Source organism: Poecile atricapillus, chromosome 35 (genome assembly GCF_030490865.1).
Source record: "Poecile atricapillus isolate bPoeAtr1 chromosome 35, bPoeAtr1.hap1, whole genome shotgun sequence".
In the NCBI taxonomy this organism is placed as follows: Eukaryota; Metazoa; Chordata; class Aves; order Passeriformes; family Paridae; genus Poecile; species Poecile atricapillus.
Window position 1 is genome coordinate 952,762 of NC_081283.1, and position 24,134 is coordinate 976,895.

Below are 24,134 nucleotides of genomic sequence, written 5' to 3' on the forward strand. Positions count from 1 at the left end.
GCCACAACATGGAGTTGGAATGAATTTTATGGTCCTTCCAACACAAACCATTCCATGATTCCATGATTCTGTGGAAGTATACCCCACTGCAAGATGTGCATCCCAATGTACTCAGACCAACACAACTATACTGTAACTACTACGTGATTATAATTAAATATAGTATTTATTTTCATTTCAACCCATTATCAGATCTGTTTAAAAAAGGAAAGACCTTTCCAGGAAATATTCTAAATATCCTGATTCCTTTCCCTGACATTTAATTCAGGACACTGCATTTCACATTGAAAATGGCACTGAGTCCACCTAGAACCCCAGTAAAGATGTAAGGATTTCTCAGGGCAAGCTCTGCAATCTTTTGTGTTTCTGTGATTAGACCCCCTTTTTAAGGCAAAAATAGCTTTATTTCTTTCCAAGCAAATTCAAAAATCTTTTAAAGAATTTTAATTAAGAAGGTATGATGTCTTCTCATTACCAGATACTACTGGAGGGATTTAATGTCAAAAAGGCGTGTCAAGGGATGACCAGGCAAAACCTTCACTCCAGCTGATATTTTTCAACTTGTTTGTAACACTTCCCTTCTTTGTTACTTCTCCTGTTCTCGTGAAACTGCTGTATGCCTCAGTCCCATCACGCCCATGTTCCAAATTTAGCACCTTCCCTGGGCACATAACTTAGTAATAAATCACTGTCATTTCCCAGAAATGTCTTATCCTAAATTTCAGGTATTCTAAGGGGCAGTGGAAGTCCCCTTGGGCCCAGCACAGGTTGCCCAGAGAAGCTGTGGTTGCTCCTTCCCTGGAAGTGTCCAAGGCCAAGCTGGATGAAGCTTGGAACAACCTGGGATAATGGAAGGTGTCCCTGCTCATGGCAGAGAGTGGAATAAGATGAGCTTTAAGGTCCCTTCCAAGCCAAATCATTCCATGACTCCATGATCCTGTGAACTCTCCGTTTCCCAGAGCATTCTCCCCATGACCAAACTCATCCTCAGCACCATCTCACATGGTTCCTGCTCCATCAGTATGGAAACCACCAACCCCATCCTGCTGGTCAGCATCCGAATTCTCTCCAAGAGCCACAGCCATCCCCACAAGAAGAAGGAATAAATGCTTACAAGAATGCTCCCAACAACGTCAGTGCTGAGCCGGGATGGATCCGCCTTCCCTCTCCCTGTCACCAGCAGTCATTGCTCAAGAGCTCGCCCGGAGCTGGCCATGGACCCTGAAAGGGGCGGCATCCCCACGACATTTTGCAGGAGGTCCTGAAACATAATTAAACGCTGTGGTGAAACCAAACTGTAAACAAGCCATGAATAAAAACCCCTTGAATTATTTTGCTAAACTATAATTACACAATAAGGAAGCAGATTAATTAAGTAAAATATAAGTCCTGAAACTGAAGCTTGCAAGCAAAGCAGTTTATTTTAATTTCCACATTATTTCATATGAGATAGAAGTGTTTGCTGTGGGTTTAAAATGTTGGAAGCCATTCCTTGCTGCCAGGCAGACCAAACCCAGTGGATAAATTAAATTTTTGCATCTGAGGCACCTCCTGAAATGTATATAAGGAGAAGCGCTCTGCCTCAGAGGAGCTAAAGGAGATCTCCTTCTTCCAGTCCCTGCTCCTCTCTTGCTCCTCTGCATCGCCGTCACTGCCCGCCCAACCCAGCCACCATGAGCCGGCAGTGCTACACCTCTGGCTCCATCCTGGGAAGACGAGGCTTTTCCTCAGCATCCGCCGTCTGCGGCCTGGGCAGGGCCAACAGCAGCTCAGCCTCCGTGTGCCAGCCCGTGGGACGGAGGTGTGGGATCGGTGGCTTCAGCAGCCGCAGTGTCTGTGATCTGGGCAGAGGGCAAAGAATTTCCTTCGGTGGGAGCTGCCGCAGTGGCGTCTACGGCGGTGCCAGCGTTGGGCGCTGCGGTGTTGCTTATGGCGGGGGCCGCTTTGGCACCGTTGTGGGCTTCGGGAACTGTGCGAGCTTTGGGGGTCTGGGCAGCTACAGAGGCCTCGGGGATGGTGTGGCCATGGGGGGCTACGGCAGTGGCATCAGCATTGGCCTCGGCGGAGGGAGGTCCGAGGGGATTCGCGGCGTCAGCATCCACCCAGAGCTCCTCAAGCCCCTGTGCGTAGGCGTGGATCCTGAGGAGTGCCAAGTGCGGACCCACGAGAAGGAGCAGATCAAGAATCTCAACAACCAGTTTGCCTGTTTCATTGACAAGGTGAGACCCCACTTTCTCTGCCCCATGTCCCTCAGCTCCGAAGGGTGCATGTCCCCAGAGACAACATGGGGAGCTATTTCTCTTGGTGCCCTGGTATTTTGACATTTCTGATGAACCATGGTGGTCCTGGCCTGGAGACCCTCTGGATTTAAGCCTTACACCAGGGCAGTACTACCAGTGTTGTACCTTTGGATGGTCAACAACCTGCTAAAGAGCTCCAGGGGATGTAGTAAATCCAAACCTGTGAGTGATGAGATGAAGACACAGAAGGACAGAAAATTTATTTCAAGTGTATAATCTGATATTGCTCTCACAAATCTATAAACTCCAAAGTACTCCTGCATTCTTAAAATAGTATGTGTTTCATGAGGGTGATGTGGAAGGATGAATTTAACTAAAAATGGGAGGAACTATTTTAATTTCTCAGTCCCTTCACTCTGTGAACAAAATTATTTCAGGATTTCCTAAAAAGATGTAATTTATCATTGTTTTCTTGCCTACAATTAAGGGTTTTCATCATTGTTTTGAGACTTGTTATGGGAAAGAATTTTTCAAACAGCAAAGAAAATCTGCTCTGTCTGATCTGATCTTGATTTTCCTGGAGAGTTGTTCTCTGCAACTGGAAAAACTGAATCCACTCAGGAGCAGCAACTCCTGCTTCTTCCCATTTGTAAAATGACTTATTCATGACCCATCAAGCTCCTAGAGAGCTCTTTAATCTAGAAGTGGAAAGACATGATAAGTATCCACAATTGGAGTTTAAATCAGATACATCCAAATGAAGTCCTGGATGGAGCTTTTAGTGCTGAGCAAGATTTGTTACTGCCCTGGGCCCATCAGAAGGCCGAGGATCTGGTTCTGGAGGAGGAGGGGAGGTGGCTTTGCCTCAACACAGAGTGAAGGCACTGATGTTGCTCAGCCTGAGATTCGAGTCCTGGGTAGGACCAGTTTAGCTCAGAGAAGATGCTGGTCCTACTCAAGCCCCTGAGACAGCAGCACCTGACCATTTGCAATTCTGATTTGATTTTCACTTTTCTGTTTGGGAAGTGCAGAAATCCTGGGACAGGAGAGTCTGATTCTCCCATCTCTTCCCTGCCCAGGTGCGGCTGCTGGAGCAGCAGAACAAGGTGCTGACCACCAAGTGGGAGCTGCTGCAGCAGTATGTGCTCCCAGCATCCCGGAGAAACTTGGAGCCTGTGTTTGAGAACTTCATCTGCAACCTGAGGAAGCAGTTAGAGTGTGTGATGGGGGAGCGTGAGCGGCTGGAGAATGAGGAGCGGTGCCTGCGGGATCTGGTTCAGGAGTTCAAGTGCAAGTAAGTTACACACACGGAAGCTGCAGACTTAGATGTTGCTGGCCTGGGTGGTGTTCCTGAGTGTGAATCTAAGGAAATTGCACTGGATGGATCAACAAACTGGGGCACAGGGCAAGTCACCACAGTACTGGGCAAATTTCCTGCACTGGGCATCCAGTGCTGCACTGGAGATGCTGCTGATGGACTGGGAGATGTTTTCAAGCCCAGTTTCCTTAGGGAGCAGGATAGGAAACCACTTTGCCTCCTGCACAGCCTGGTGGTTTGACATATCAAATCTCCCTGATCACCTGTGCCTGCATCTTCCCCAATGCTATCCATTCCCACAAAACAAACAAAACCCTCAGCCAATTTTCTCCACCCCACTCTTTACCCATATCATGTTGGGATTCAGTCTCTCTTTCCAGAGGGAATATGAGAATTGTTTGGTTTTTTTAATCTAAGGTGTAGATACTCCTTAATATCTCCCTGTGTGCCCTGCTAAGCCACAGACCAGGTCACTGGATCAACCTTCACCAGAGTTCATCATCTCAGGTGTTTTTTCTTGCTGAGCCACCGCCGAGTAGGTCCAACTCACAGAATCAGCATCTTGTGAAAGTTCTTGCAGGTCCCAATTACTGAGTCATTATGGCCTGACTATGCTCCTCACTGCACCCCGGAGTTTCACAGGTTGCTCAAGCTCCTGACCTTCCCCTGAGGCATTTTGGCCACAGTCTTCCCATAAACACGCTGAGCAGAGTCCTAGATGCTCTGGAAAAACATCTCACAAAGCAGAAGGGCTGGAAGCAGCAATCCAACCCTCCAGCTTTGCATTTCTGGTGGTTTGGCTGGATTTTCTGTCCTCCGACTCCAGCCACCCAAACCACTGGCATGGCTAAAACTGCTGAGTAAAGCCCAGTGAAGGGGTAAGAAACAGCAACAAAACAAAGAGAATGATAAAATATGAGGTGCAAAGTGAAATCTCATTTTCCCATGGTCTGCACTGGATGGTTGTGTGATGGAAATGTGGACCCCAGGGCTCAGCATTCCCCTACTCCGCTTTCCTGCAGGTATGAAGATGAGATCAACAAGCGCACAGCAGCAGAGAATGAGTTTGTGGTACTCAAGAAGGTGAGTCAGGACCAGCTGAGGGTAGACAAACCCCAGGTGTGAGGTCAGTGGGAAAAGTGGGGGGTCCTGACACCATGACACAGCCTGATGCCCCAAAAATCAGGCAACCCAAGGAATCTGAAGGGCCTTTCTGCGGTTTTCACCACATGCAGCCCAAACCCACATCGTGCTAAGGGCTGTAAATAGTGGGGTTTCCTCCAAATCCAAAGAAAACCAGTCACGGTCGTTCCTTCACCTCTTTTCATCAAATTCCTGGTATCTCTCCAGGATGTGGATTGTCTCTACCTGACCAAGGAGGAGCTGGAGGTGAGGGTGGGTCTCCTGCGGCAGCAGCTAGAGTTCCTGAAGTGCATCTATGCTGAGGTAAGAGCTCCTGGCCCAATCTGCTCCCTGGGGTGAGGCATCACCTCCTGCCCTCCCCACCCAAGTCTTACACCAAGAGAACAGGGAAAGGTGTCTTTCCTGAAAATCCTGGAATTGCAGCCCAGAACTGTATGTCTTTTAGATATGTTTGATACCTCTAAATCTACATCTATATTGTCACACCTACTTTGCGAAGGCAAAGGAGTTTTTGGTTGTCTCCTACATTGCTGCCCACAAGGGGAGAGATCTTTTGCATGAAAACCTCTCAAAGTCTAATCCAAATCACCCCTGGGTTGCACAAATACTTCTAGCATTTGTTTTTTTTTACATTAGTCAAAATATTTTTATGCAAATAACACTTCTGTCTAAAATTCCAAAAGTTTTTAACAGGGTTTTTTTGACAAGTTTTTACACAGGGGACACTTTGCATTGACACCTTTTTGGGTGGGGTCAGTGGAGCCCAAAGAACTCACACCCAATGGATTCCCAGTCCAGGAAAGCACTGGCACAGCCAGTAATGCAGGAGTGGGTTGCTCCACCAGGATTGCCCGCTCTTCCTTAGGGAACTGCACGCAGCCATCCCATGTTGTACCACAGAAACAGGCCCCAGCTGCCAGGTCTTGCTGGACATGAGTCGTGCAACTGGAGAACCCCATGTTGGGAGTTCAGGGGAGAACCTCCTCCAACCAGACCCCCCTTGCTGGGGCTGCTGCTGGCCTGGCTGGGGCTGGTTGAGGGAATCGAACTAATGCTCTGGTCCTGCAGGAGAGGGCTCAGCTGGACTGTCAGCTGTGTGACACCTCTGTCATCGTGCAAATGGACAACAGCCGGGACCTGGACATGGAGGGCATCATCAAAAGCGTGGAGTGCTGCTACGAGGAGATTGCCCAGAAAAGCAAGGCCGAGGTGGAGGCTTTCTACCAAACCAGAGTGAGTATTCCATGAATTTCCACGACAGACCGTTTCTGAGACCATTCCTATCCTCCATGATGCCACTTCAATGCACCTCACATTGTGTATTAGTTTCAGTTTGCTTAAGAAAGTCGTACCAAAAAAACCCAAACCCAAACCAACCTTAAAAGTGTGGTTTGAGACATTTTGATACAAGCAGAGCAGATCAGAGTGTCCAGAGGTATCCCCTTCGTGCACCCTGACCTCCAAGATCAGCAAGTCCAGGACTCACCTGAGACTCTCATCTTGTCCAGGTTGAGGCCATGTCTGGGTGGTGCCCTGGGGACATCAACCTTGGTGCAGCTCCAGAGATTTCCATCTTCCCAGGAAGGTGGGCCCTGGGAAGGGGCGATTTGGGTGCACTGACATCATCCTCTTCCTGTGCAACAGCTGGAGGAACTCCACAGCAGCCGGGGCAAGTTCTGTGATGACCTGAGGAACAACCAGAGCGAGATTGCTGAGCTCAACAGGATGATCCAGAAGCTGCAGTGTGAATCAGACAACGTGAAGAAACAGGTAGGACCAAGGGATGGATCCATATGGGAGGGCAGCTCCTCCATCAAAGGGCATTGTCCTATCAGCTCCCACTCTGTGGAGCTGAAAAGAACCTCCTACCCCAGATTAGATCTATCTTAACTTCTCATCTGCTGTTCATGCACACAAAAAAGCAGATTTATTTTTCACTTGGCAAATAAGAAGTGCATTGGTTTGCAGGTACCAGAATCAGTGTTTGCTCTGGGCTCCCACCACGTTACAGCCAACATCCCACCAGGTTGCAGCCAACAGATCCCATCCCATTCATCCCAAATAGCTTGGCCACCACAAATCCAGCCTAAATCTCGTCTCTCTGGCACTTCCTGGCTGAGAAATAAGGGGTCATATGAGCAATGCTGTGGAGATAGCCCTTAATATTACCCTTGGCTGCCCTCTTGCCCAGAGAAATTATGCCTGGAAGTGTCCGAGGAGAGGTTGGATGCGGCTTGGAGCAGTTTGGGCTAGTGGAAGGTGTCCCTGCCCATGGCAGGAGATGGGACTGGGTGGGCTTCACTTTACTGAAGCTTTGTGGGAATGTCCTCTTGTGGCTGCCCCCAGATCTCAGCCCTGCAGACAGCCATCTGTGATGCCGAGCAACGGGGAGACTGTGCCCTGAAGGATGCCCGACAGAAGCTGATTGATCTGCAGACAGCTCTACAGCAGGCCAAGGACAAGATGGCCTGTCTGCTCAGGGACTACCAGGAGCTGCTCAATGTCAAGCTGGCCCTGGACATTGAGATTGCCACTTACAGGACGCTGCTGGAGGGAGAAGAGAGCAGGTAGGAGCAGCCCTGGGTGCACCTTGTAAGGATGGTCAGCAAAAACGGGAGGAGAAAGAAATGCTGTACTCAGGGGTGCAGAGGGGAGCAGGGTCTCTTTTCCCTCCCACTGGATGCAGAGGGAATCACACCTTCATCCAAAAAGAGGATGGGATATTAGTATGACCATGGAATTAGGGATCCAACCCTGCAATGCTTTGGTGGGCAATTTGAGCAAGCATCTCTCAGCAGGTGCACCTAAAGAGCCAAAGGACATGTCAGGTTTCTAAGGAGGCAGTGGCTGGGCTCTATTTGCCTGTGAATTTGAGGAGTATGTCCCTAAATACATCTCTGAGACGTTTCTTTCCTTGACAGGATATGCACCGGCAACCCCGTGAGCGTAGGTGAGTTAATGAACCCCCGCTTAATTTCCTTACAAGCCTTTAAAGCTTGTTACGCTCCTTTTAAGCCGGGTTTTCGCTGCTCTGGGCGTGACCGAGCCTGTTTTTCTCCTGCAGCCGTGGTCAGCGGCGGGGGCACGGTCGGGGAGTGCCGATCCCTGTCTGGAATCGGAGGGAAATGCACCGTCAAGACCGGAGGGGCCGGCGCGGGGCTGGGCATGGTCTCGTCCTTCGGCAACGCCGGGTTCAGCACACGGAGCGTGGATTGTGTCCCCAAGGTCGGGGCTGGATTCGGGGCCAGAAGCGCGGTTGGCTGCGTGGGGAGGGAAGTACTCACGGGGGTGGACGGGGTCCAGTGCGCCCCCGGGATGGGCAACCTGGGCAACCTGGGCAACCTGGGCAACGTGGTGTGCGCGGGGGTGGAGCAGTGCGGGGCCGGGCCCGTGCTCATCCCCGGGCCCCCGGGCGTCTGTGGGAACAGGTTCAGCACAGCCGTACGCGTGGTCAGGACGACCCGGTAGAGACCTGTGGGGCCTGACACGGCAGATTTTATAATAATCAGCATTTCTGCAATAAAACAGTATTCCCCCTCCCTCTGACAGCCACAGGGATCACACAGCCATGCGCTAGGACATCGCTCTGCCTAAACCCTTTGCCAAACAAAACCCACCCTCTCCCTGATGTCTTTCTTGGGGGAAACTCTCCCCCTGCCCCCCTCAGCCAGGTGAGATTTTCATTTCAGAGAGCATTCCTGTCTCCACACATCATCCTGGCTTTTCAATCACCCTGCCCTGCTTGACCCCTTTCCAGCAGAGACTTTCTTTCCCTAACACAGCTGTTGCAAAAGGATGAAAAATTTGGTCATCCCAACTTCAGAGAGAGAAGCCACAATTTAATTGTCCAAGAAAAAGCTGCAGCTGTAATTTAACATCTTTAATGACAGCAGAAAATCCAATTTTTCCTGTTTACAAGAGTGTTGGGAATGCTTATGTAAATTGGCCCAGGTTGCTACACTGCGTTTGGTAGAGCAGATTTTAATTACACCCCAACGAGCACCTTATATTTCTGTAGTTAAATGCATGCGTTGTTTGTCCTGTGTGCAATAGACGGAGTTAAAGCTTTTCATGTGTAAGTGAACAGAGTTATTACCCTTTGCTTACTCCAGACTTTCAGCTGTACCTTCAATAAACTCCATGCATAATTCATGCTGCACCACCTGGGCTTTATTTCCCTACCTGATATTGCAAATCATAGAAATTTCCTCAAACCTGAGTCTCCCAATGGGTGGAGTTTGGAGCTTCAAGAAGTTTTTGTCTGCTCTCCTTCCTGAAGCACCTTTGCATACCTTTATTCCATCCACTGATTACTGTGGCCACAAGGAAGTCTGGAAAGCAGGCTACTTAACCATCTGTGGGACATGCAGTTTGCTTGGGATCTCTCACAGCATCTGGGATCTCTGGAGACAGAACAAAAAGGCAGCCAGGACCTTGTTTAAAGAAATCAGTGAGAACCAGATCAGGGAGTAACAGGAAAATAATCCCACACCACACCCACGAAACCCTCTCACAAGAGTAGGTTGATTTTAGAAGAAAGAGGAAAATTCGGTTTCCCAAAATGTAGCACCCGGGGCTTCTTCCTAATCCTCACCTTCCTTAAAATATGTGAACTCACACAAAGAACAGGGTCTGGAGATGTGGCTGGACATGTCCCTCCATCATCCCTTCCAGGGAGGAAAAACCCCCTCTCTCTCTCTCACACACACACACAGTTTTAGGAAACTGGGATTTAGGAGAAATCACACAGTCCTCTCCTTTTTCTGTATGAGTGTCATAGAATCACAGAATATCCTGGGTGGGAAGGGACCCACAAGGATCAGTGAATCCCACTCCTGGCCCTGCACAGGACACCCCAAAAATCCCACCAGATGCTTGAGTGTTGTCCCAATGCTTCTGGAGTTCTGCAGGGCTCCCAGTTCTCCTGGACAGTCACCCACTGGTCTCTACAACTTGGGAGGATATTGCCATGGTGACAACTCAACCCAGCTGGATGCACAGCTGCAATCATGGGAAAACCAACCAGCCCTGCAGCTCCTCCCTTCCCACAGCTCCCCATGGCACAGCCAACAGCCCCTGAACCATCTCTGCATCACCATTGGAGAAATCCCCATGTCCTTGTCCAGCCTGGAACAGCACAGGGTGTGGGCAGGTTCATCTGCCCATGAAAGGCTCACCAAAAACCAGGGGCTGTAATTTATTCCCCCATGTCCCACTCCACTTCCAAGACTTCCCTGCTGACTCATGGCTTCTTTCCCTCAACCTCTTCAGGGCTGGAAAATGAGCTCAGCCCCCATGCAAGACTTGGTCTGTCCTCGCTGGCAGGGTGGGGATGAACCCACCACGGGATGAGTTCCAGCCCCTGCTGCTCTCCCAGCATCAGGCATTCCAGCTCCCCTTGTGGTATATTGGATGTGATCAACAGGAAGCAGAGCACTAATTCTATTTTAATAAATGCCACAGTGGCTGAGGGGTGGTGAAAGCCAAGTGGGTCAGCGTTTGGTGAGAAAGCAAAACTCACCCCACTAAAGATGTTTTTGGAAATGTTGTCTTCATCTTTTCTGCTCCATGAACACGACTCAGGCTCCATCTCATTTCCATGTAAATACCAAGCAGAAACACCCCAAACAAGAAGCTTCCAGTGCCCCAACAGCTCATAATTTATGTTGATCATCTCCTTGCAAAGCAATACCTGAACAAACACCAGGCAGCTCCCCAGGGGATAAAAGCAGTCTGGCAGCTCTTGTATTTCTGGGAGAAAACCTTTAATCATCCCTGTCCTCAACTTCCAACTATTGCAAAACCCACGTTTGCTGCTGTCTGTGTGAAGATGTTCATGTAGATCAGGGTATTTTGGAGAGAAAAAAGCCGGGAATGTGGGTTTGGGGTGGATGCAGGTCAAATCCTGCACAGTGTCAGTCTTGATAGACCTTTTTGTAAATTGATAGTCTAAAACTATGGTTGGGTTACAAGGGATCTTATAAACCATCTCATTCCACCCCCTGCCATGGCCAGGGACACCTCCCACTATCCCAGGCTGCTCCAAGCCCTGTCCAGCCTGGCCTTGGACACTTGGAGGGATGGGGCAGCCACAGCTTCTCTGGGAAATCCATTCCAGGGCCTCTCCACCCTCATAGAAGGAATTTCTTCCATATATTTAACTTCAACTTTCCCCGCTTTCAGCTTGAATCCAGAGCCTGGCAGAGTTGATCCAAACAGAGAGATGAAAATGTCACATCTGCCTCTGTGTTTGGAGCCCAAACCCTAGGCTCCTCCACACCACCAGCCACCCCGGGAAGGAAAGGGAGTGTTTTTCAGGTGGCCTTTGCATCGCTCACATACCCAGTGGATAACGAGCCAAGGGGAGAACAGTATGGGAGCCTAAAGTGACAATTCCTTCTTTCTTCTTGGCAGCCCCACCTTTAATCCCATTACATTCACTCAGCTCTAATATCTGATCTGAACCCGTTTTTCAGCTTCAGGACAAGTTGCCTTTACTGGGGTCAAGGAACCATGAAGACAAAATCTAATTTTCCCATCACACCCTGGCTTTGAATTTTATGCAAATCATCAAGGCAATGGATGTTTAAGAATTTCAAATGACATTCCAGATTCATACCCACATTTTCCAAAAAGAAACAAGCTGACCTGCACCATGTGGGAATAATTTCTCACTGCAAAGGGAAATTCTCTTTCAGTGCCCCAACTCTCCCATTTGAGCCTGCCTGACAGCATTTCTCCAGGGATAATAAGATATTTGGTCTTGTGTATTTGTAGCACCTGTTTAATTGTTCTTCCAGAGATGCCAGTGGAATTTTAGCTCCTTAATGGCTTTGTAGCACTGGGACACAGGGATGTGTTTTGAAGGGCAAGAAGAGTCCTGTTTAAGGTCCAGTCCTGCAGAGTGCAGGCCAAGCCACCAGGCCAGCCCCATGCCAAAAACCAGCTGAGCTCTGACATGCGAGGGATAAAATACTCTCAACACTGCAGTTCCACAAAGTCTGACATGCCAGAAAATGTCACCACACCCTGTTGAATTTGATCCTTTTTTCCCAAGGACTCCAGGAAGTAAAATAAGGAGAATTTGTGGGAGTATTTTTCGTCCTGGTTAAATCTGCTTTTGGAGTGTTTTGGATGGAAGTTTCAAAGGTCTTTAAAAGAAATCAGGGCTAGAGAGAGCCAGAAACTCAGGATTGACAACATCCTAAAGTGGGAAAATGCCATCATTCCACAGAGCTGGCCAGAGAGTTTTTCAGAAAATCTGCCTCTTTTTTTTTTTTTAAATGGTTTTTAGGTCAAGATGAAAATGCATCAATCACATCATCAGCTAGCTGGAGATAACACAGCCTCTGCATGGAATGGAGTTTTACTCTGGAAATGCAAACATCCAAAGGAAAAGCCTAGAAAACTTGCCATAGGCTAAATAATGAATATAAATGGGAATAATTTCAGGTGATATTTACATATGGAAGGGGTAAAGAGGAAAACTTGATCAGGACCTCTTTGTCAAGTCATCCCAAAGAGATGTCCCTGCCCAGGGAGTAGGAACAGCAGACTGGATAAATTAGAACCTCAAAAGGGATGTCAGGTTTCATGAACATCAAGCCGCCTTCTTCCTTCAGGTGAAGAAACCCCATGAATTATTTTTGTTCAGATTTAACCATTTTGTTTTCACCATCTTTCACTTTGGAGTTAGTCCAGAGGACTCTTCACTGATCTCTGTGTTGATGTGCTTCATCTTTTAAGTAGAATTGGGAATTCAAGACATTATTTCTGGCTTTATAATATTTTAAAGTTATTTTCTCTCACAGTGAGGGAATTATAGAATATGGAATCCCAGAATGGTTTGGGTTGGAAGGAATCTCAAAGACCATCTCATTCCACCCTCCCACCTCCATGGGCAGGGACACCTTGCATTAACCCAGGTTGCTCCAAGTCCCTCCCAGCCTGGCCTTGGACACTGCCAGGGTTAGGCAAAAAAATACAAAATAAAAGAACCCATCTCTGTGAGGAGATAGAAGTTTTGCATCAGGCTGAGCTCTCCCTGCCAGAAATCTGGGTGTTAGATAACTCTTTCGGCTGAGTGGATCCAGCCCCAGGAGGTGTGTTTGGGTGCAATCAGGATTTAACAAGTCTCAGTGAGACAGCTGCCTCCTGGCATGTCAAAACCATGAAAGCACTAAATTGATCACTGGACTTCCATGCAACCAAGCCCAGATCCCTGAGGTATAAAAAGGGTACCCGTATTCCCTTTCCTCAGGGAGCTGTGGAGTCTCTCTGGCTGTGCAGGGCCCTTCTCTGCTGCTGTGATGAACCGAACGCTCAGCATGAGGGCAGGAGGTGGAGGCCGGTCCTACACTGCTGCCTCAGCCATAATTCCAAGCAGCAACAGGGCTGGCTTTAGCTCTGTGTCTGTGGCACGATCGGGAGGAGGAGGAGGAGGAGGAGGTGGCTTTGGGAGGCTCATTGGAGGAGGTGGCAGCAGAAGTTCTGGCGGTGGTGGAGGTTTTGGCAGCAGGAGCCTTTACAACCTTGGTGGTAGCAAGAGGATTTCCATCGGGGTTGGAAGCAGCTTCCGAGCTGCTTTTGGAGGTGGAGCTACTGGTGGCTCTGCCCTGGGAGGTGGCAGTGGAGTGGGTGGCTGTGGGTTTGGCAGTGGTGGAGCTGGTGGTGGGCTTGGGCTGGGGCTTGGTGGCGGAGGAGGTGGATTTGGTGGTGGTGGAGCTGGTGGTGGGCTTGGGCTGGGGCTTGGACTGGGGCTTGGTGGTGCAGGTGGTGGATTTGGCTTTGGTGGTGGTGCTGGTGGGCTTGGCTATAGTGGTGGACATGGGAGTGGCGGAGGGTTTGGCTTTGGTGGACTGGGGGGTCTGGGAGGATTCCCTGCAGGGCTGGGTGGTGGCAGGAACCCAGTGGGATTTTCTGGTGGCCCATCTGGAGTGGGTACAATTCAAGAAGTGACTGTGAACCAGAGTCTCCTGGCACCACTGAACCTGGAGATAGATCCAAACATCCAACAGGTGCGGAAAGATGAGAAGGAGCAAATCAAGACTCTCAACAACAAATTTGCTTCTTTCATTGACAAGGTGAGACTTCGTTGGGTGCTGGGCATCTGTGGTAGACGGGGAGTGAGGATCTAGGAAATACAAAAATATGACTTCAGAGATCTCCAGTCCTTCACTCATTTCTTCCCTGCATGTCTTCGTTAATTCCCTCAAACAATAACACCCTTGTGAATGTTTACAGGGGAGAAAACAAAACAAGAAAATTGTAGTAATGTGATTAGATCCAGGTTTTGTGCCTGAGAAATAACACAGATTAGTTGAAATGGAGTAAGTCAGTTTTGGATCCAGGTCTACTGGCTCAACCCAGCTCTATCTCTGGGCAATGTGCAACAGCAGATGTGTTGGTCTTTGTTGTTTATTGCCTGCAAGATAAAATCATTTTTGTACTGACTTAATTGACTCAACCACTCAAGTCCATCCTTGGCTTTTAATTGGATAAATATGTTGTATGTGTGAGCAAAAGGAAAGGCAATTAAGCCTTTTAGTGTTAGTATTCAGCCCATGGCTTTAATGAAGAAAGATAAATATCTTACAAAGAAAGAAATACCATAGGGTGTGAAAGAAGAACTTTACTGTCTGGTGAAGAAAGAGCTGAACTCATTTTCTTACTATCACTTGTTGGCTTCCTAAATTAAATTGCCTCTGAAGAGAACTGTCCACTGAGGGTGGATTTGCTCAGCTACAGGTTGGGCTAACACAGCCCTGGATAATCCAGTGGATATTCCCAGCTTGGAAACTCTTAGTTTGGGAATCCTTGGCTCCTGCCATGTATCACTCCCAGTTATTGAATATTGGCTGTCAGCTCACAGGTATCCTCTGCCTAAGTCTCTTCTGCTTCCCAATCCTCAGGTTCGCTTCCTGGAGCAGCAGAACAAGGTGCTGGAGACCAAATGGACTCTTCTGCAGGAGCAGGGCCAAAAAAACAACTCTGGCAAGAGCAACCTGGACCCACTTTTCGAGGCCTATATCAACAACCTGCGGCGGCAGTTGGCCAACCTGCTCAATGAGCGGGGACGAATGGATGGGGAGCTGAAGAACATGCAGGACCTCGTGGAGGACTTCAAGAACAAGTGAGTGTGAAAGAGGGTGTAAATTGTTCAGCTGAATATTGAGCAGCAAGAGTTTTCACCCTGAGGGTGACCAGACACTGAACAGTCTCCCCAGGGAATGGCCCTATGGCTACCAGAGCTCCAGGAGTGTTTGGACAATGCTCTCAGGCACAGGGTGGGATTGGTGGGATGTCCTGTGCAGGGCCAGGAGTTGGATTCAATGATCCTCATGGGTCCCTTCCATCTCAGCTGAATTTATGATTCCATAATTTTATAATTCCAGGATTCTATGAGTCTGTAATTCTATAATTCTACTTTTCTATGGTTCTATGATTCTATAGTTCTGAGATTCTATGATCCATCTCAAAAAATTTGATTTCTGAAAGTCAAACATCCAGTCAGAAGTATTAATGGAAATTTCTCCAGGAAAGGGGAAAAAGTGTCTCTGGTTTGTGGTCCGACCCATAACATAGAGCATCACTAATCACTTCCAAGACTTCTTGCTCAGAGGTATCTCTCCCTGCAGGACCCATTTTCCTCAACAGCACCAAAAAGGGTCCATCAACATTTTTACCATCAAAAACTGGAGACTCTGCCAAGACACAGCACCTTGTGATGGCTCTTGCATAGGAAAATCCTCTAAACCAGCTTTACCTTCCTTTTTCTATCTGCATTAAGTCAAAAACGTTCTTTCCACCTTTAGAGAAATGAGAATCTCACACTTTCGAGCTGGACAGCTCCCAGGAGGCTGATTTGGAGATGCCACCCACAGTCCAGATCATCTTTCAGTCCTACCTAGACACCTGTTCTGTTTCCTGAGGTCTGATCCAGCACCTCTTTCCCTTTATCCCTGCAGATACGAAGAGGAAATCAACCGGCGCACGGCAGCAGAGAATGAATTTGTGGTGCTCAAGAAGGTGGGTGAGACAGGAGGTGCTGCAGATGCTGAGCCAACCCCAATCATATCATGGACTGGGAATATCCTGAGGGATGGGAGATCTCATGGAGCTGCATCCTCATCCTTTAGAAGGGCTTTAAATCATCATTAGACCATGGTATTGTGGGAAAGGAATGGAGTGGCTTGTAGGAGGGAAGAAAAATCTCCTCCCACTCCTGTCCCACCACACACAGAGGTGCAAAACAGACCGTGTAGAGATAAAGGGGATCAGTCATGCTGGGAATCCCAGGTACCAAGGCCAAAGAGCCAGGACCTCCCTCCTTATCCACTTCCAAATTACACACAGCACTTTTCCAGGGCAGGAGATGCCCTCTTGGTGCTCTTCCAGCGGGATGTGCCAAGCACAGCTCCTCTACCAGGCAGCAGGGAAAGGGGCAGCCTCATCTCCAGGCTTGGCCATTCCTTGGCTGTGCCAAAGGACTTCTTCCTGGCTGAGAAGAGGATCCAGGTGCCACAGGTGTCCCCACAACTGCTCTTTTCCAGGATGTGGATGCTGCTTACATGAACAAGGTAGAGCTGGAGGCCAAGGTGGACGCCCTGAGTGATGAGCTCAACTTCCTTCGAGCCCTCTATGAGGCGGTACAGACAAATCCCTGATTCCTGTCCTGCTGTTGTCCTTGGCTGGGGACTGCTACCACTCTGAGGGTTGGGAGAGGTAAGTGCAGTTCCCATGTGCTACTCACAGGAGCTGGCTCAGCTCAGTGCCCAAGTGTCCGACACCGCTGTCATCCTGTCCATGGACAACAACCGGGACCTGGACCTGAGCAGCATCATTGCAGAGGTCAAAGCTCAGTACGAGGACATCGCCAACCGGAGCCGGGCTGAGGCTGAGGCTTGGTACCAAACCAAGGTGAGCTGAACCGTCATTTCCACAGGAAATCCCTGCTCTCCTTAAGAGGGGCTGTTTGAACCATGTCTTGTCCAGCCAGACACCTCAGACAGTTCAGGTTACATTTTCCTCCTCAGTTTGAGGAACTGCAGGCCACAGCTGGGAAACACGGTGATGACCTGCGCAACACAAAGGGTGAGATCTCAGAGCTCAACCGGCTCATCCAAAGGATCCGCTCCGAGATAGAGAACACAAGGAACCAGGTAGGAATGGCAAAAGGAGCTAACAGAGCCCCATTCTATTGTCCCTCAACACTGCAGCTCAGCTTTGCTGATCAGGGGCTTTTCCAGCCTCACTGAAGGTGTTGAAATCCCTCCTGGAAAGGACTTCACACTGTAAAATTTAAGTATTAAGTCCTTGCCAGCCTGGCATTTCAACTCCAGCCATGTTAGCTCAGCTGGTACATTTTCCATGAACATCCCAGTTCACCCAAAGGGAAGAGCAGCTTTCCAAGCCCCCCCATCCCTTGCAGTGTGCCACCCTGCAGACGGCCATCGGAGACTCTGAGGAGCGTGGGGAGTTGGCCCTCAAGGACGCCAAAGCAAAGATGATTGACCTGGAAGATGCCCTGCAGAAAGCCAAGGCTGACATGGCCCGGCAGCTCCGGGAATATCAGGAGCTCATGAACGTCAAGCTGGCCCTGGACATTGAGATCGCAACCTACAGGAAGCTGCTGGAGGGCGAGGAGAGCAGGTAGGAGAAAAATCCTTGTGAGGATAATAGTGACTATCACTCTTCCCATCAGAGGTTGGTCCCTCTGCCTGTCTCCATAATTTTGTTCCAATCTCTTCTTAACCCCCAACAGGCTCAGCGGGGAGGGACTGAACCCCATCAGCTACTGTAAGTATCACAGTTCTGGACCCCAAAGTCTGGCTTTGGGAGCAAGGCCTGGCAGAAACCTTGGGAAAAGGGAAGTTTGGCCCCACATAAGACTTTTGGAGCCCTCCACTGTCATTAGGGTCTTGCGCAGGGGGTGGAAGTTGGGTTTAAGTCCTGTGGGTCAAGGTCCTGATAATGATGATGATGCTTCCTGGAACTGGGTGACTCCCCAGAGAAGCTATGGCTGCCCCATCCCTGGAAGTGCCCAGGGCCAGGTTGGATGGGGCTTGGAGAAACCTGGGATAATGGAAGGAGTCCCTGCCCATGGCAGGGGCCGGGATGGGATGGCTTTTATGGCCCCTTCCAGCCCAGCCCATCCCATGATTCCATCACTGCCACGCGGATGTTCAATCTTTTGGTTGCTTTTCCTTGCAGCAGTCATCAGCTCCAGCTCCAGCATTGCTGGTGGAGCTGGCTTAGGAGGAGGATTTGGTGGACTGAGCCTGAGTGGAGGAGGAGGCGGAAGTGGTTTTGGCCTCGGAGGAGGTGGTGGGAGCAGCTTTGGTCTTGGAGGAGGTGTTGAAAGTGGTTTTGGCCTTGGAGGAGTTGGTGGGAGCAGTTTCAATCTTGGAGCTGGCAGTGGAGGAGGAGGAGGCTACAGCTTTGGAAGCGGAGGAGGACTTGGACTCGGGACTGGAGGTGGTCATGGAGGTGGATTTGGAGGAGGGAGTGGTCTGGGCACTGCTGGCAGCTACAGCCATGCCGGAGGTGGCAGCAGCGCCCTGAGCACCAGCGGAGGGAATTTCAGCTCTGGAAGTGCAAAAGGCACCAACCCAGGAGTGAAAATCGTCTCCAAAACCTCCTCCAGCAAAAAGAGCATAAAAAGCCAAAGCCTGAAGAATGCCACAGAGTCTGAGTGAAGCCAAGCCCAGACCTTCCCATGGTTCCTCTGTTCCTCCTGCCCACCATTCTCCCCCGGCCTCCACCCCTCCAGCTGCCCCTGCCCTGCTCCTGCTCCGTAGTTCTCACGCATTTGGTCAAGAAAAGCAGTGGAACACACAGTTACCAAAGTCTCCAAGTCCCTGGAACAGGAGTTAAAGGAAAACATGGGCCTAAGTGATTGTTCTGAACGGGGATTCGGTTTGGTTTTCCATTTGTTTGTTTTTAATAAGACCAAGCAGTTTGTGATTGTGGCCACCCACAGCTATCAGCTAAAACAGAGCAAATAGCAGGAAAAGTGTTACCTCAATTCTGGCCCCCAGAAGCCCAGGGATGGGCTGGAAATGTGTGTTTAACTCACTCTGCTTTGCCTTCACTGCTGGAATGAGCCCAACTCGCACCTTCACAAGAGAAGTTCGTCTGCATCAGAGGTCTGGGTTATTTTTCTGCTATCTAGAAGTACCCCTGGAGGCTACTCAAAGATCCCAGACAATGGCTTGTAATGTCCCTCGTAAAATATCCTTCATTCTGAGTCATTCTGGTGAGATGGAAAATCTCTCTTTCTTCCATTCACAGCCAAGTTTTGAAATATATGATTCTTCCAGATATTTCCAAGTTTTGCTGCTGAGTCAGCTCAGGCACTTGAGCCTGACCAGAGATTTGGATTCTAATGTTCAAGCAGCAGCCTGAGCTCCCTCCACCCACAGATGAGAATTCAATGTGTCACAAGCTTATCAATAAGCTTTTCTACAATCACTCTCCCATTCCTGTCCTTTCTCTTCTTAAATGAGTTTGCCCACAGCAGCCCTAACACATAATCTCGGGAGTGGTTTTTTGTCAGAGGATTCACCAGTGATTGGTCCAAAACCTATAAAAAAGGGCTTATTTTCTAAATTATAGGATTTTCAAATTCTAAATAATGTCTGATACAATGAGTCCTTCAAAAGCAAGATCAGTACTTGCTGTTAAATGGGGTTTCTGTCCTGTCCCATACAAGGTTTTGCTGTAATGTCCTCAAAAATTCCCAAACCCTCCAGCATTCCAAGTCTTTCCCCACAGCCTTAGTCGCAGCAGGTGAAGAAAGTCTGAGACTGTGAAAATCACTCTGGAAAAGCTGCCTGAAGGGTCATGTCCACACAGCTCATGGGGGAATTCCAGCACCTCCTCTCTCTGTGGTTTCCTCTGCCAAAAGAAAGACCTTTGGGAAACTGGGAAGTGCAGCAGGTTCCAGACCAGTGTGTGAGAAATGACACAGTTGAGAGCAGGATCCCTAAGGAACTCCAGTGTCCCAAATCTATTTTGCCCTTTTCTGATGGAATTTACCTCTCTAGCCTTCCACAGTGTCTTTTTATTTTTGGAAAGTACCATTAAAAAAGAAAATTGCAGCTTTTTATACTTCTGTAATAGTGATGTGACTCCATGTTTCCCTTCCTCTCACTATTTGGAACATGTCCAATAAAACCAGATTGTAACTTATTTGTTCTTTTTATTTATCTTTTTATTCTAAACCAGAACCAGCAGTACAAAATACTCACAACCTTCATCAGAATGAGCTGGACATGTATTTGTTTTACTTCCAGGGAAAAGCTTTGAAATTCTGATTAAATTATAATGAAAATCTTGAAATCGGTTGTCCCAAAATTAATTGAAGAATTGGAGAAAACTGAAGGAGGAAGAGGAGGAAAAGGAGGAGGCTGGAGATTTATCCATAAATGACAAGATAATTAATCACCATTCATTTCTTAACTTATTTGGGTTAATCCAAAAGCTTTTCTTCAATAGAAGGGAAGGTTTGGGGCAGCCAGAAAAAACCTCATGATTTAATTTTTGCTTTCTTAAAAAGCCAGAGCAAACCCAAGTGTCTGCAAGGCTCTTGAGGAGGCTTTATCTGGAATATCTGGGTTGGGGATGGGTGCTGGAGCACAACAACAGCATTGATGCAGATATTTCAGTCAGTCATTGCAAAAGGAGAATAAAACCAAGAAAAAGTGGAGAAAAAGCCCTCAGCCAAACATTATTGCAAAGCCCTTATTGACTTTCAAAGGCTCAGATGCTTTGCTCTGCCCTGACCTTGCAACATCCTGGTCCTGCATAACTCCAGGCAGAACTTGGAGCAGGAACATGGGAAGGAGCAGGAACACACATGCCAGCGTGTCCTGGCAAGTTCAAAGGAGGCACTTCAGCAAAACCTCACTCAAACCCAGGTGCACCAAAACACAGCAATATCTCATCCCCTTTGCCTAGGAAATCAAAGGAACTTCAGTGAAAGGCCAAAACCAGGGGCAAAACTGGACTCAGAATCCCAGAATCCCAGGATAGTTGAGGCTGGAAAGGCCCTCTGGAGCTCATACAGTCCAACCCCCTGCCAAAGCACAGACACCTGGAGCAGGTGACATTGGAGGGTGTCCAGGTGGGCTTGGAATATCTCCAGAGAGGGACAATCCATGCCCTCCCAGGGCAGCTCTTCCAGGACTCTGACACCTCTATGGAAAGAAGTTCTTCCTCATGTTGAGGTGGAATTTCTTGTGTTTTAGTTTTATGGCTATGACTTCTCCCTCCCCAGAAGGTGGTGAAACTGGCATCCCTAAAGGCGTGCAGGGAATGACTGGATGTGGCACCCAGTGCTCTGTGTTGGTGACAAGGTGGGAATTGGGCACAGATTGGACTTGATGATCCTAGAGGACTTTTCCCACCTCAGGAACTCTGGGATCCTTGTCCTGTCACTGGGCACCACTGAACAGTTTGACACCATCCTCCTGCCACCCCTTGGAGATGTTCACATGGATTGATGAGAGACCCTCTCAGATGAGATATTTTTATGGATATTTGGATATTCCTATGATTGTTGGGATTCCCTCTCAGTCCCCTCTTCTCCAGACTGACCACACCCAGCTCCTGCCATTTCTCCTCATCAAAGAGATGCTCCAGACCTCTCATCACCTTTGTGGCTTCCACTGGACCCTCTCCAGGAGCTCCTTGTCCTTCTGGAACTGTAGAGTCTAGAGTAAAACACAACACTCCAGATGTGGCCCCACCAGGACCAAGTAGAGGGGCAGGATCTTTTCCCTGACCTGCTGGCCATGCTCTTCCTGAGGCATCCCAGGGAATTCCCATGGGGAATTCCATTACTTCTGACTGCAGGGACGCTGGCTCATGGTCAACCTGTCACCCACCAAGACTCCTCAGTCCCTGCTGTCCAGAGGATGTTACAAACAGGCAAAAAAAAACAGTGAAAGTTAAAAAATAAACTCTGAGTCACCTCGATTTCTGATCCCGCCAAAATTGTACAGGTTGGGTGCGAGGATTTAACACAGCTCATGACAACCCAGTCTTAACCAACCTGGAGAGTTTTTAGCATCTTTTTTTCCAGTCCCTTCTGAAAAAAAGAGCAAATTGGAGCTCAGAGGCAGCTGAGCTCCTGCAGACAGGAGCCCTGTTCCTCCTTCCCTTCTCTGCAGTTTTCTCACCCCCCAAGCAACCCTCCATGACATGTCCTGCCTCTCCACAGGGAAGTGTCCCACCTGAGAGGCCAGCACAGTCTCCCTGAAGCCCTGAACACCTTCAGTGGGACACTGCATGAGTGACACAAACCAAAAAAAGGAAAGTGTGAGGGACTGAGAGATTCCACAAGAATTTTCCTTGTTTTGGTGCCTAAACCGTCATTTACTTTGCTCTTCCAAATCCTTTGTAATATTCCACTTAATTGTCATTGTCTGCAGCAACAGGCTTTCCTAGAAGAGCTGGGGAAGTAATGACTCCCTTCCACATGAATCCTTTCCCTGTGCTTTAATTAAAACCTGTGCTCCTGTTCCCAGGTGTGTCTTTGCATAAGTGATTTGGGAGTCAAAGGCAAGTTCCTTGCCTGGACCCCATCCACAGGCTCTTGGCACAGTTGCGCCAGTTCACATGGGCAGGCATAGGAAAGCAAATCTCCATGGATCTGCCATGCTTGGAAGAGAGTTTATTTATTTTCAGTATCACTGTGTTTATTTTTAGTGCCCAGAGGTCTCATGGCTGAGGTTCCTGCCACTGTGAAATTGGGGGTTGCTGGGTATGGATGGAGCGAGGGGTGAAGTTTTCCTGGGAAAAACGCTGCATTTCCAGTGTGCAGGATATTCCCACATCTCTACTACTGGGGTGAGAGCACCCCCTTGCTACAGCCCAGCCGCCTCCCCACCCGCGGGAGGGCTCTTGGATCAGCTCATCCAGGGATTGGCTCCAATCGCACCCGTGGTGACTCACTATTGGAATCAGGAGTGCTCAAAGGAGATGGGAGTTGGGAGCGCTGCTGTTTTCTCATTGCAAGGAGACAAAACCCAACCAAACCAAACCAAACCTAACCAAACACCTCCTGCTCAGGTTCTTTCAAGTTCCCAGACAGAAAAAAGCAGTGGTTGGAAACACATCAACACAAACAAGTTCTGAAATGCAGCCAATCCCCTTAAGCTCCTCCTTTTGGATTGAGCTCCTGCACTTTTTGCTCACGTAGATGAATTTGGGAATTTTTTTGGTTTACCTGCTCAGGGTCTCATCTCTCTGTCTTTCACTATTACTTCACCTGGCCAGTAGGCAGAATCCAGTTCAGAACAGTATTTGGGGAGGTATTTTGAGTGGGAATGAGGGGATTTCTTCTCCTGTATCTCGTGTCCAGCTCTTCATGGACACAAGAGAAGGATCCCCAGCTCTCACGTCTTTACACAACCCAGACTCATTGTGGGGGTTAAAACTCCTGCACAAGGGTTCACCCAGGAGCAACATCAAGAGGCACAAGCTATTTTTGAAAGTTTTTCCAACTGTGTGATCTCAGTGAAGTGAAGGAGGGGGTGGGAAGGAAAGTGGGTGAATTCCCCTCCACAGAACATCTTGGAGAGCCAACAATGACGTGGAAACTGTTGGATAAATATAAGGCAGGGGGGCAGAAAAAGCAATAAAAATACCACTTCACAGGGGGCTTTTGAACCCTGAGCCTGACCAGGAGATACTACAGAAACACAATCATTTCAAGCAGCTTTTTAATAGTAAAAGTCTCTATTAAGGAAAATACTATTTAGGCTATTTTGATGTAATTTTGGAAAAGGCATTTACTTGCCATCTCTCAAAGTCATGTTAACTAATTCCTCAGTTTCCCCTGGAATAAGAGGAGATGATTTTTTGTAAGATCCTAGAAAATACTGCCATGACACAACTTCCACTCAGCTCATCTCTTCAAGACCATGAACATTTAGATCCAGGACAAAAAAAACCAAACTTGAATATTAAAAAAAAAAAATCACAGTATCAGCACTGATCATTAAAACCACCTTCAGACCAAACTTTCCTGAGCCAACAACAGGACATGCATGGCCAGTCACAGAGCTGGAAATCTTGGAAAAGCCCCTATTTTTCTTTCCTTTGCAATGTGTTAAACCTTAAAATGCGACTTGCAAAATCTTTGCTTTGCTCAAGCGAGCGAGTCCTTGGCTCGCCTGAGGGAAAGCAGCTCCCAGGGTCTCGGGAATCATGTTGCATCCTGCCCCTGAGTGTAGACCTTGTCCCATTCAATTCTAATTCCATGACTCAGAGCGGTGGCTTTGGTGAAGGGGGGAGCTCCCTCTCGCCGTTACTTTCCTGCCTGCAAACAATGCATTTTTCAGCACCTCGCCGTAGCCGAGGTGTGTTTGACAAGGCAAGTCGCTGCAAGGCACGTCAAGTTCTGAATTCCCGTGCCAAGTTTTCCA

General features: G+C 48.5%; 2 protein-coding genes across 2 annotated transcripts; both read left to right on the forward strand.

The window, feature by feature from the left end:
• Window positions 1–1,673: 1,673 nt before the first annotated feature.
• On the forward strand, window positions 1,674–8,832 carry LOC131590900 (keratin, type II cytoskeletal 7-like). Its single transcript, XM_058861296.1, has 9 exons — window positions 1,674–2,219; window positions 3,320–3,534; window positions 4,581–4,641; window positions 4,909–5,004; window positions 5,770–5,934; window positions 6,346–6,471; window positions 7,048–7,268; window positions 7,623–7,651; window positions 7,766–8,832. Exons 1-9 carry the CDS (start codon window positions 1,674–1,676, stop codon window positions 8,167–8,169), a joined length of 1,863 nt encoding a protein of 620 aa, XP_058717279.1. The 3' UTR covers window positions 8,170–8,832.
• A 4,178-nt stretch (window positions 8,833–13,010) lies between these two features.
• On the forward strand, window positions 13,011–17,356 carry LOC131590907 (keratin, type II cytoskeletal 5-like). The gene is made up of 8 exons (XM_058861302.1): window positions 13,011–13,269; window positions 13,366–13,784; window positions 14,613–14,833; window positions 15,669–15,729; window positions 16,254–16,349; window positions 16,456–16,620; window positions 16,737–16,862; window positions 17,132–17,356. Exons 1-8 carry the CDS (start codon window positions 13,011–13,013, stop codon window positions 17,354–17,356), a joined length of 1,572 nt encoding a protein of 523 aa, XP_058717285.1.
• The last annotated feature ends 6,778 nt before the right edge of the window (window positions 17,357–24,134 follow it).